At 55.6% G+C, this 11,057-nt stretch overlaps 1 protein-coding gene across 1 annotated transcript; it reads left to right on the top strand.

The window, feature by feature from the left end:
* Window positions 1–7,456: 7,456 nt before the first annotated feature.
* TMEM158 (transmembrane protein 158) lies at window positions 7,457–9,271 on the top strand. Its single transcript, XM_037148292.2, has one exon. It carries the CDS (start codon window positions 7,723–7,725, stop codon window positions 8,602–8,604), a length of 882 nt encoding a protein of 293 aa, XP_037004187.2. The 5' UTR covers window positions 7,457–7,722; the 3' UTR covers window positions 8,605–9,271.
* The last annotated feature ends 1,786 nt before the right edge of the window (window positions 9,272–11,057 follow it).

The raw sequence follows: 11,057 nt of genomic DNA, 5'->3' as shown, positions 1-11,057 counted from the left end.
ATCCTGGGGCCTGACCCAGGCCCTCACAGAGCTGGGATGAGCAAGGCTTCTTTGCACCAGAACAGCAGCTTGCTGGGTGTGCGGACACGCTCGGCCCATGCAATCAATCCTTCTCACTGTAAACAGGGTTAGAAGTGCAATTCCGACGATTACAAAGCCCATCATTTCCTCCGCTTCTCTAAGTAAATTAGAAAGGCTCTTTGCTCTCGCTCTGCCACCAGACCTCATCTTTAAAGAGCAGCTGCAAAAGCGTTGCCAAGGACTCTGCTTAGAGAGCTGCCGTGGCTGATGTGCATTGGCCGAGGGGCTCGGCTTTCGGCCCTGGTCTCGCTGCCAATAAGATCGTGATCTTTGGCAAAGGCAGCCCCCCTCTCTGGGCCTCAGTTTCCCCAAGTTTAAAATGAGGAGTTTGGGCAAGGTGGCCTCTGGGATCCCTTCCAACTCTCATGGCCATTGGATCCTGGGCTTGCTTGATTGCTAAGGATGGTTCCGCAGAGACAGGAGTCGAGCTTGTTTTAAGCCAGGAAGCATCCCTCTCTCTTTATTTCTTATGCACGATGACCCGTTCCTGAAGGTGCAGACATCCCAACACCCACAGCAGTGGAAGGACAGAGGAGGAGACACACACCCAGGTTTCTGGAACTAAAGGTGCCGGCCGCCCTCAGTGCAGGCCCTCAGCTGACTGTCGCACAGCAGCGACCTCATTTAACCCTTACAGTTCAGCCCATTTCACAGACATGAAAACCGGGACACAGAAAGGTCAAGCTTGGCTCCAAAGGCTGGGCCCATGGTCACAACTCTCTCAAATCTCCAAATCTGGTACTTCTGTAGAAAAAGAGAGAATGGGCAGACCAAGAGGCCACCTCAACCGGAAGGGGACGTCAGGCAGGACACCGGCACGACTGAGCGTGCCCAGGCAAATGGCAGATGCCCCCAAGTGCGCATGGCTGGAAGACCCAGTGGCAAGGGGTGGGGCTAGAAGGCAGAAGAGACTTTGATGAATGTGCCCCAAGGACCCCAGTGTTCCTCCATCTCCCCCTTCCTCTGAAAGCGCAATGATTTCCTTTGAAGGGAGGAGGGCAATTTTAGGAGCATCAGAAAGTAAATTTTTAGGGTGCTTGTTGGTGGCCCATGGGACACGTTCAGTCACTTGGGCTCTGATGACCCAGCTGTGTCTCCCAGATTTGCCATAATAAAATCCTCAGAATTCACAATTATAAATGCTAAGCGACATTCTAATTTTTGTGTGAGGTGGACCTAAGAAGCACAAAAATATCACTTGCTTTAAGGATTGTCCTTCCAAAAAAAGTCACTTTAAGATGCACGGATGTTGTGGAAATGCACATGATCACGTGACCAGACCAGTGGTTGTGGAAGGTCCTTTCAGGCGGGCTCCTCTGACTGATGCGAGCCCTGGAAATAAGTGCTCAGCAGCCAATGTGTCCTAGAAACTGCTCTGCCGTCCCTTTCAGTGGGACCTAGTCATTATCCTTGATCCTGATTACCTGTCTCTTAAAAACCTCTCCAAGTGCTTTGTAAAAACATTCTTTCAAAATCCATGCGTGGTGGACCCAAAGGCTCCCAGGTATCTCAGGAGCTCTAGGCCGGCTGCCTACCCAGTGGAGCGGTGCCCGCAGAATCCTAGGTTCCCGACCGGCACCTGCGGAGCAGCAACCCTGCACCAGGCACCCTGGCGCCCCTGGGGGCGGAGCCATGGACACGGTGAGCCGCAATCCAGGGCCTCCTCCGTAAGGACGCATCATCGAGTGGGAACGGGAACAGCAGTGTCTGTGGGATTTATGAATGGGGACTGCGTGCAGGATAGATGGAGGTTGAAGGCCGAGGAGACAGACAGACGACCCTGCCTGTGCCCTGGGCCGGCCATCCTGCACCGGCTTCCTCACTGGTAAAGCAGGACAACCACCCCCACTCACAAAGCTGCTGGTGACAGCGGGAGCCGTTTAGCACAGCTGTGATTAAGAATGAGCTCTTCAGATAAGGTGTGAACCTTGGTGCCACCTGCCTGACTTTGTGTACATGACCTAACCTGAGCTTCAGTTGACCTTATCTGTAAAATGGCCGCAGTAACCCATCTCTTCCTCAGGGGACTACAGTGAGCATGCATTTCACGTGCTTGACCCAGTGCGCAGAGCACAGGAAGTGCTCATTAAAGAGCAACGACATCCCGCGAAGGCGCCAACACCAGGTCAGTCCCAGGGGAGGTGCTCGCTCAGCGGGCATTTCTCCCCCTTTGAAGTCTTTCGCACCATCTTCCTCCTCCCAGTTCTCTCTTAGACACTCTCCATCTTTCTGTAACAGCAGAGGCTTCTTACTTCCTCAAGAAGTCTCTGCTGAAATCTTCCCAGAGGCCCAGCATGACGCTCTGGTCTCTGGATAAAAAGCCAACCCAGCAGGGGTCCTGCCCACCCTGTACTCAGGAGGGGGGCAGGGTGCACAGCAAACAAGGATTAAGACAGAATTAAGTCCACGCCTCGCTCAAGCTGGCAACAGCAGCTTTAATTGCTAGACTTGTGTGGTGACAAATCTCCCTCTGCCCACAGTGGTTGGGAAGGATAAACGTCTGCACCCTGGAGATCTGGCAAGGCGCTCTGGGAGATCGCAAATCTGAGTGGAAGCAGAGGGCCCGGGATCTTCAGGGGCCGGTCAGCCCAACCTGGGGGGCTCCCAGCCCTCCGCCAGGGGCTGCTACCGAGGCCGGCTCCTCGGAGGCTCCCTCGATCAGTGCTGAATCTCATCTGAGGAATGGGATTTCTCACGGAGACAAAAGCATTCTTCCCCCACTTCCCAGTGGGCCCACCCCCAACACACTCCCCAGCACACAACTCCCAGCCTTCCCCAGTGATTCTGACGTAGTTGAATCACTGGTTTCTCAGCCCCTTTTCTCCCATTTTTATGGTTCTTTTGCGGTTCTTGATTATGTCTCAGTCTACAACATGTGGTAATAAGATCTGAATTCCACCCACGTGGGAGGAGAGGACTAACAAGTTACTGTATCTGCTGCAACTCTGAGGTCAGCGGATGAAAGGAGCTCAAATAACCCAGAGACCGGCTCCTGAAGCCAGGCTGGAGCGGGCAGTATCAGGGAAAATTAGCCGACCCCAGGAAGGGGCAAAGGGAGTGATGAGAAGACTGTGCATTGTCAATTATTTCCTTTGAAGTCCTCAACGATGGTCTTCTAACAGGACAGTCCATGAACAAAGACAAGCTCTCCATATTTAATGGACGAATCAGAGATTCATCAGAGTCTTCCATTCACTTTACAAAACTTACAGGATCTGAAGAATGGAAAGGAGAAGCATTTGCTTTCCTTCCTGAAATCTGTGGCGGTAGGAAAGTCTGGGCTCGCCCAGGGCATTCTGTACAGCAACAAGGCCTGCGTAGGCTGGCGCTTCTTGGGGCTGCCTTCCACACCAACCCTGCCCAGCCAGGTGGTTCTCCAGCAGGGCCCAGGTCCTCTGCCAGCCCTGGGCAGGGCAGGGCCAGGCCAGAGGGCAGCTCCAGGCCCACAGGAACCTCGGGAGTCTTGTTGCTATGGTACCGCCTGCCCCTCTCCATCTCAGCTCCCTGAACCGTCTCCCACATCCTGCCTGCTGGGCAGGTCCAGTCTATTGAATTCACCCACTCATTCATCAACTAGGACGAGGGACCCAAACAAAGCAGAAGGATCTTCTTGGGGGCAGGCCCTTGGGGCACAGGCTTCCTCATAGGTGAGTGTTCTAGGAACCCGTCTGGATCGGTGCACCAGCTGGCATTGCTGTGAGAGGCTGCGTTTGGCTTCAGTGGATTTTTATTAAGACTTTTTCAACACATTTGCCCATTTCATGGTGGGCGATTTACGAGTGCCCCTGCCCACACCACGCTGAGTGCTCAGCAGCAGTTGTTGACTAAAAAGTACATGGTCCCCGCGCCCCACCCTCCTGCTCACCCAGTCTTGCCCAAGTGGCTTTTTTTTTTTTGTCTCCCCAGATGAAAAAAGTCCTCAAAGGGAAAGGTTTTGCTGATGTGGAAGAGATGAAACGAAAAACATCAGAAGCACTAAAAGGCATCAACATGGACGAGTTCAAACACTGTTCTGAACAGTGGGAAAAACCTCTCGGTAGGTGTGCTGCATCGGACGGAGAGGACTCTGAAGCTGACTGGAGTTTGAACATGTAAGAACAAACACACAATTTTTTACAAATAAATTCCAGGTTTGGAGTCTTTCCCCTCGTATTTATTGAAGCCTACTAAGGGCCATAGACTGTTCTACTGAACAAATCAGGTAAAGCCCTCCTTCTGGGAAGCAGACGTTCCAATGCAGGGAGAGATGTTGAAGAAGAAACACACACAGTGTGTCGGCTGAAAACAGGGACCAGGAAGACACAGAACAATGCACGAGAGGATGGAGGGTGACGGGGTGGGAGGGGGTGGCTGCCATTTTACAGGAAGGTCGAAAAGGCCTCTCTGAGGAGTCAACGCCCAGCACAGCTCTGACTGACAGAGGCGAGGGAGCAAGCGAGGGAACTAGCGGAGGGACTGGGGTTCTGGACAGAGGAAATGGCCTGAGCGAGGACCTCGAGCCCGGAGTTTGCCCGGCGTTCCAGGAACAGCCAGGAAGCCAGCTCTCCTGGAACAGAGGGGCTGAGGGGAAGGGGAGGTGGTAGGAGATGGGCCAGGGAGGGGCCAGGAGCCACAGCATGAGCAGCAGGCCAGCTCAATCGGTCAGCCACTGCACGTCGAGGGCCCCGTGCCCCTGGCCAGCACTCCATGTCCCTGCTGGGCTGAGGGGAAGGGCACAACGCAGTATGGTTGTAGAAGACAGTGGCACTTTAACATCCTTGTCTTTGTTTCCCCTCAAAAGTAATAGTTGCAGATTTAGAGAATATGAAAAATGTGGAGAAGGCTCATAATGTGGATGCAGAAAAGTAAAGCTATCAGGTAGCTGGGATGATCAACATTTCCTCCAGTTTTCCAACCTTTGAATAATGCTGCTGTAGTAGGTTTATAATGCATATATGTTTAAGAAGAAACTCAACCAAAAGCTTCGCTGGAAATAAAACAGCATCGTACCCTCTTAGCTGATGCACAGACTTTGGAACACAAACTCCATGAGATGAGATGCGCCACCCCCCCACCCCCACCCCCCCGCTGCCCTTCTCTGAAAAACACAGACTTTTGAACCACTGGAGGAGACTGGACTGACGTTCTGGCTTTGCCACTCACCGCTGTGGGGACTCAGGTCGGTTACTTGCCCTCTCTCTGAACCTTGGTTTCCTCGTTATAAAATAGGCATCACTTCCATGGGACCTTTGTGAAGAGGAGAGGTGATGCATGGCATGTGGGAAGTACAGAGCAAATGGTGGCTCATCAGAGCTATTGGCAAATGGGCACATTTGTTCAGTTAGCGAGTACTGAGCCTCTGCCCTGTGCTGGGTACTTCTTTCCCTGTGCTGGTAACACAGCAAGAAACAAGGCAGAAAAGAACATAGTTTTTCATCTTCTTTCCCCAAATTCCAATGGTCCAAAAGACAGCATCAATCTAGAAAACACAAGAACTATGTAATGGCCCTCGGAATGAGTGCAAGGTGTTGGAGCCCACGGTGTGTGCTAGGAAAGTGGGTGGGAAGCAGGTCACCTGGAGACAGGGCTGCAGCTGCACCCCTTTGAAGGGGACAGCGTGGCTCCAGAGATCTGTGTCTTCAGCCTTTGCTGCTGCTGTCCCTGCTGCACAGACAAAGCCGGGAAGCCCCCTCCTCTGGCTGGAACCCTCGGAGTGGCTCACAGACAGTCACGGACAGCGACCTGACTCAAAATGTACCCCTGGAAGACGGGGGCTTCTCTTGGCCCTCGGGATTAATTACTTCGAGTTCCTGGGCTGTTCACCAGCCACACAGCTCAGACCAAAACAGTCCCGGCTCAGCAGACAGCAGATACTGTTCCTGACGTACGATTTTAAATAAAAGACGGAATGTCACATTGTCCTCTCTGGCAGCACCACTTCCCAGAAGAAAAGTAATAAAGGTTTAAACAAAAGGGAAGTCTTATCCCCTCAGGGAAATTAACCATTTCTGCAGAAACTAAGAGCTGTTCCAGACAGCCAGCTGGGGCTGGACTGAGCAGCACCTCTGTGAACAGAGGGACAGACAAATGGGCCAAATGCATTTATCACAGCAGTCCTGCCACCAGACAGGTACCAACTGACCCCCCTTCGACAGGGAAACCCAAGGCCAAGTTCGAATAACAACGAGCAGACCTGGAAAGAGGCTAGGTAGGTTTGGCACCAATATTGGGTGTTTTTGTTTTAACATCTTCCTCAACCTGGTTTTTACTCATTATTAAAAACAATAGACACAAGCTTCCAGAAATGTGACAGGCCAGGATACCTAGCAAGGTAGTTCTGTTCAGAAAACGTGGCTGGCTTAGAGGGAGGGCTATTTGGTTGAGTGCCCGCTTCAGCCCCGCCCCACCGCCCCCATCCCCAGACCCTGGAGCAGCTGGTGCCCTGGAGCACAGTGACTTCAAACCAGGGGCTCACCCTCAGAGTGGGATCAGGGAAATTTTTTTTCCCAAGGGTAAGAAGCCAAACCTACCAGGAATGTATTTTTAAAATATAGGTCTGGTTTGTGATACGTTGTACCTGGCAGGCCTCCCCTCGCTTACTGACCTAACCGGACTGAACTGTCCCCTGACATGGATTCTACAGAAAAATCTTCTATGAGCACGTACTCCCTCGACCTGCCAGGAGGGGGCGGGCGGGGAGGGGTTGTCCCTGAAATGCCCCAGCAGGAACGCCCCCCGCGCCAGCCCCACATTCCCACCAGCCCCACTCCACCCCAAACTCCGGAGAATTCTTGGAATTTTCCTCAGGGTTTGCTTGCTGTGAGGGGAATACCAGGTGGGTCTACCGTGTTGGAGACATCAAAACCCAGCCAAACCCTCCAGATCTGAGGTTCTAAGAGACACCTTAAAAAGGTAGAAAGAGCTAGTGGCCCAGGGTTCCGGTTCTGGCTCGCGGGGTGACCTAGGGAAGTCGTCCCCTTCTTTCGGCCTCAGTTTCCCCTTCTGTAAAGTGAGTGGGATCCAGGTGGGCACCAGGCGAGCACCAAGCAAGACGTCGCAGGCTCCCCGAGGCGTGACAAAGGAATTGTCTCAGCCTTCTTGCCTCCCTCCGAGCACGACGCAATTCTCTCTGAGCGCCTTCTCTGCTTGGATACGAACTCGCGCAGAGTCTTCGAGCCTCCTGCGCGCAGACTTCCGCGGCCCGGTCAACCCGACGACACCCCTCCTCCCAGGCCGGCCCTGGAGCTGACCTCAGAGTCCCCGCGCCGTGCCCCGTTTCCCTCCGATGGAACCCCGCCCTCCCCCAGTCCCCCGGCGGAGCAGGCGGAGGGCGGGGCGGGGCGGGGCGCGCGGGAGGCGGAGCCGAGCCGGGGAATCCTGCTCCGGGCGAGCGCCGGACCCCGCAGAGCATCCGCGCCGTCCGAGGGCCCCAGTGCCCGGGGCGGCAGGGAACCCCGGAGCAGCGGAGCCGGGAAGGATCCCCGCGCCGAGCGAAACACCGCCGCCGCCTCCGCGCCGCCCCCGCGGGCTGGCAGGTGTCCGGCCGCCCGCTCTCCGCCCGGCCGCCAGGTCCCGCGGTCCCGCCGTCAGCTCGCTCGCCCGTCTCCCGCGCGCCATGCAGCCGCCGCCGGCCCCACGCGCGTAAGGCATCCGCCGCAGGCCATGCTGCCCCTGCTCGCCGCGCTGTTGGCCGCCGCCTGCCCGCTGCCCCCCGCCCGCGGCGGGGTCGCGGACGCGCCGGGCCTCATCGGGGCGCCCCCCAACGCCTCCGTCAACGCGTCGTCCGCGGGCGAGCCCGCCACCCCGCGGCTGCTGTCCTCAGCGGCTGCCGGGGCCCCCGAGCACCCGGGCCCGGAGGAGGCGGCGACGCCGTGCAACATCAGCGTGCAGCGGCAGATGCTGAGCTCGCTGCTCGTGCGCTGGGGCCGCCCGCGGGGCTTCCAGTGCGACCTGCTGCTCTTCTCCACCAACGCGCACGGCCGCGCCTTCTTTGCCGCCGCCTTCCACCGCGTCGGGCCGCCGCTGCTCATCGAGCACCTGGGGCTGGCGGCCGGCGGCGCGCAGCAGGACCTGCGCCTCTGCGTGGGCTGCGGCTGGGTGCGCGGGCGTCCACCCGGCCGCCTCCGACCCGCCGCCGCCGGGGCGCCCACCGCGCTGCCCGCTTACCCTGCGGCGGAGCCCGCGGGGCCGCTGTGGCTGCAGGGCGAGCCGCTGCACTTCTGCTGCCTGGACTTCAGCCTCGAGGAGCTGCAGGGGGAGCCCGGCTGGAGGCTGAACCGCAAGCCCATCGAGTCCACGCTGGTGGCCTGCTTCATGACCCTGGTCATCGTCGTGTGGAGCGTGGCCGCCCTCATCTGGCCGGTGCCCATCATCGCCGGCTTCCTGCCCAACGGCATGGAGCAGCGCCGGACCGCCGCCAGCGCCGCCAGCGCCGCCAGCGCCGCCCCCGCCGCCGTGCCCGCGGGGACCACCGCCGCCGCCGCCGCTGCCGCCGCCGCCGCCGCTGCCGCTGCCGCCGTGACTTCGGGGGCCGCGTCCAAGTGACCCGCCCCGCGCCCCCCTGCGTCCGCCCGGTGTCCGTGTTCGCGGGGGCCTTTCCCGCCGGAGCTCGGCCCGTGTGCTTCGTGCTGTAGTGACCGTTAGTTCTTCCGGGGAGGGGGTCGCCAGAGAGGTTCCGGCGTGTCTGCAAAGCGAGGTGTGTGCGGTGCTCTGGCTCCGAAACCACTCCGCCGGCCCTGGCGCTTGCCGAGGGGTGGGGTCCGCCGCTGGGAAGACGGAGAGGAGGGATTTGGGCCCTTTCCCCTCTACTGCATCCCCTGCCCTCCTCCCTCCCGCACCCACGTGCCCTATATTCATGGCAGAAAATGACCAAATCCTGTGTATTTGTTTTATATATTTAATAACTGTTTTAAATGAAAGTTTTAGTAAAAAAAAAAATCAAATTGCTATTGCTGTAGTAAGAGAAGTTCTTTGTACCCAAACAGTATTTGAAGTTTGTTTGTTTTTTAGAAATTTATTTGAAGGGGGGTGGGCACGGGAATGATTTAACACTGATATATTGTTACCGCTGAAAATGAACTTTATGAACCTCTTCCAAGTCGATCTATCTAGTGATGTGGCCTGGTGGGCGTTTCTTCTTGTACTTCTGTGTTTTGGGTTTTTGTTTTTGGTTGGGTTTTTTTGGCTTTTAATACAGACATTTTCCTCCAGAGTGGCGTATGTAGCTTTTTCTTTATTTGCCTTAAGAAAAAGAAGCCGAGAATTATAAAGATGTTCCCCTGAAATATGGAGGGAGGGATTCGCCAAGAAGTTCAGAGAAGGGCTCCTTCGACTCTCTTACCCGCCTGGGGACGGTGGGAGAGGGCTACAGGTTATTTTCCCTGATGGCAATTGCTTCTCTGGGCACCACACTGCCCTCGCTCCCACCTCTCAGTTTGGTGCCGTTTGTCATGGTGGCAAACAGGGTTTTTTATGTGATTTATCTCTTTATCCACTGACCCTGGCTCTGCAAAGCACCCAGTGAAGTACCAGAATGGAAAAATCAATACGTACTCTGAGCCGGGTGTCTCACGGAAATGACTCACTTTGAAAAGCACGTAGATTTCCTTTTCACTTGTGTAAACTCGAGCACGTGAGCACATTTCAGCAGCAGGCCTTAACGCTGGAGATATTATTTTGGCATTACGGTTTTTTTTACCCTCACCCAAGGACATTTTTTTCATTGCTTGCAGACAAAGAGAAACATCGATGTGAGAGAGAAGCACCAATTGGTTGCCTCCCACACTCGCCCTGACTGGGAGTCGCATCGCATGCACCTGGACCCGGGGAACGAACCCAAAACCTCAGTAATGGGCCTGATGGGAAATCGAACCCACAGACTTTCAGTTACAGGATGACGCTCCAACCAACTGAGCCACACGGGCCAGGGCAAGAGTTTTCTCGAAGGTAGATTCTTGGGGACTAAACAGTTAATGATCACAAGGCTCTCTTCAGTCCTGGTGTCCATGTCACAGTGTCTGCTGAGTAGTTCCCGATTCGCTCTGCTTTTCAGAAGAAAACAGGAGAAGTCCTTAAAGTGACTTAATGCCAACACCACCTCGGCAGCTGCTCGCCCCAGCGCCTCTGCCCACTGCCAGGTGAGCCCCTTGTCCTGTTCTAGAGCTGCAGTTCTCAACGCGTGGTCCCTGGAACGGCAGCCTCAGCATCACCTGAGGGCTTGTTAGGGATGCAGAACGGGTGGGAGGGTGCAAGGGCAGCCACCCGGGACCTGCTGAACCAGAAACTCTGGGGTAGAGCCCAGCAATCTGTTTTAACCAACCCGCCGATGGTTTCTGAATCATTTCAAATCTGAGAACCTTTCACATATGGGGCCTCCTTTTATCTCAAGATACTGGTATTATATCAAAGAAACAGGAGGCTTTTTTCCATGGGGTTCTGTCTGAAGGAGAGGCTGGGCCCTTGCCCTGCAGCATCAGCTGCCCCTCTGGCTCTCCGGGGTCCAGGGCTACTTCTGACAGAGGTCAGCCTCCCAGACACTGAAGAAGTTCAAGGTAATGCAAACCCCCTGTCTTGTAATTCACTGTCGATCTCCTTCCGCCCCAGAGCAATGTGGGCTGTGAACCACCCCATCCCCCACGCTGCAGTAACCAGCAGGAGAAGATCAGGGACTGCTCATCGTGGTCTATGTTAATAGAATCATAGCATCTGCAGATCTGGAAGATACATTAAGCGTTCCCTGGGACAACGAACAATCAGCCACTCTCCCCGCTTTTTCCCCAGCTGGAGCTGAGGCTCAGAGAGGTTCAGCATCTTGCTCACAGCCACACCGCTGCATGAGGAGGCAAAGCTAAGACCAAACCTGGGTCTTCTGTCACCCTGACTGGCCTTCTTTCAACACCAGAAACTTCCTTTCCTGGGAGAATTAGGAGTTAGCCACTCGGGGTCTGCTCCTCTGTTGGCCCACCCTTGTCATTGTCAGATTTTGTGAGCCACAAACC

Source organism: Artibeus jamaicensis, unplaced genomic scaffold (assembly GCF_021234435.1).
Source record: "Artibeus jamaicensis isolate MK-2021 breed Jamaican fruit bat unplaced genomic scaffold, CSHL_Jam_final contig_519, whole genome shotgun sequence".
Taxonomy (NCBI): Eukaryota; Metazoa; Chordata; class Mammalia; order Chiroptera; family Phyllostomidae; genus Artibeus; species Artibeus jamaicensis.
Note: the sequence above shows the minus strand (reverse complement) of the source record. Positions and strands in the feature narration are given on the sequence as shown.

What these genes read in the sequence shown, in the direction of transcription:
- TMEM158 (XM_037148292.2), top strand. Translation starts at nt 7,723, where the DNA reads ATGCTGCCCCTGCTCGCCGCGCTGTTGGCCGCCGCCTGCCCGCTGCCC.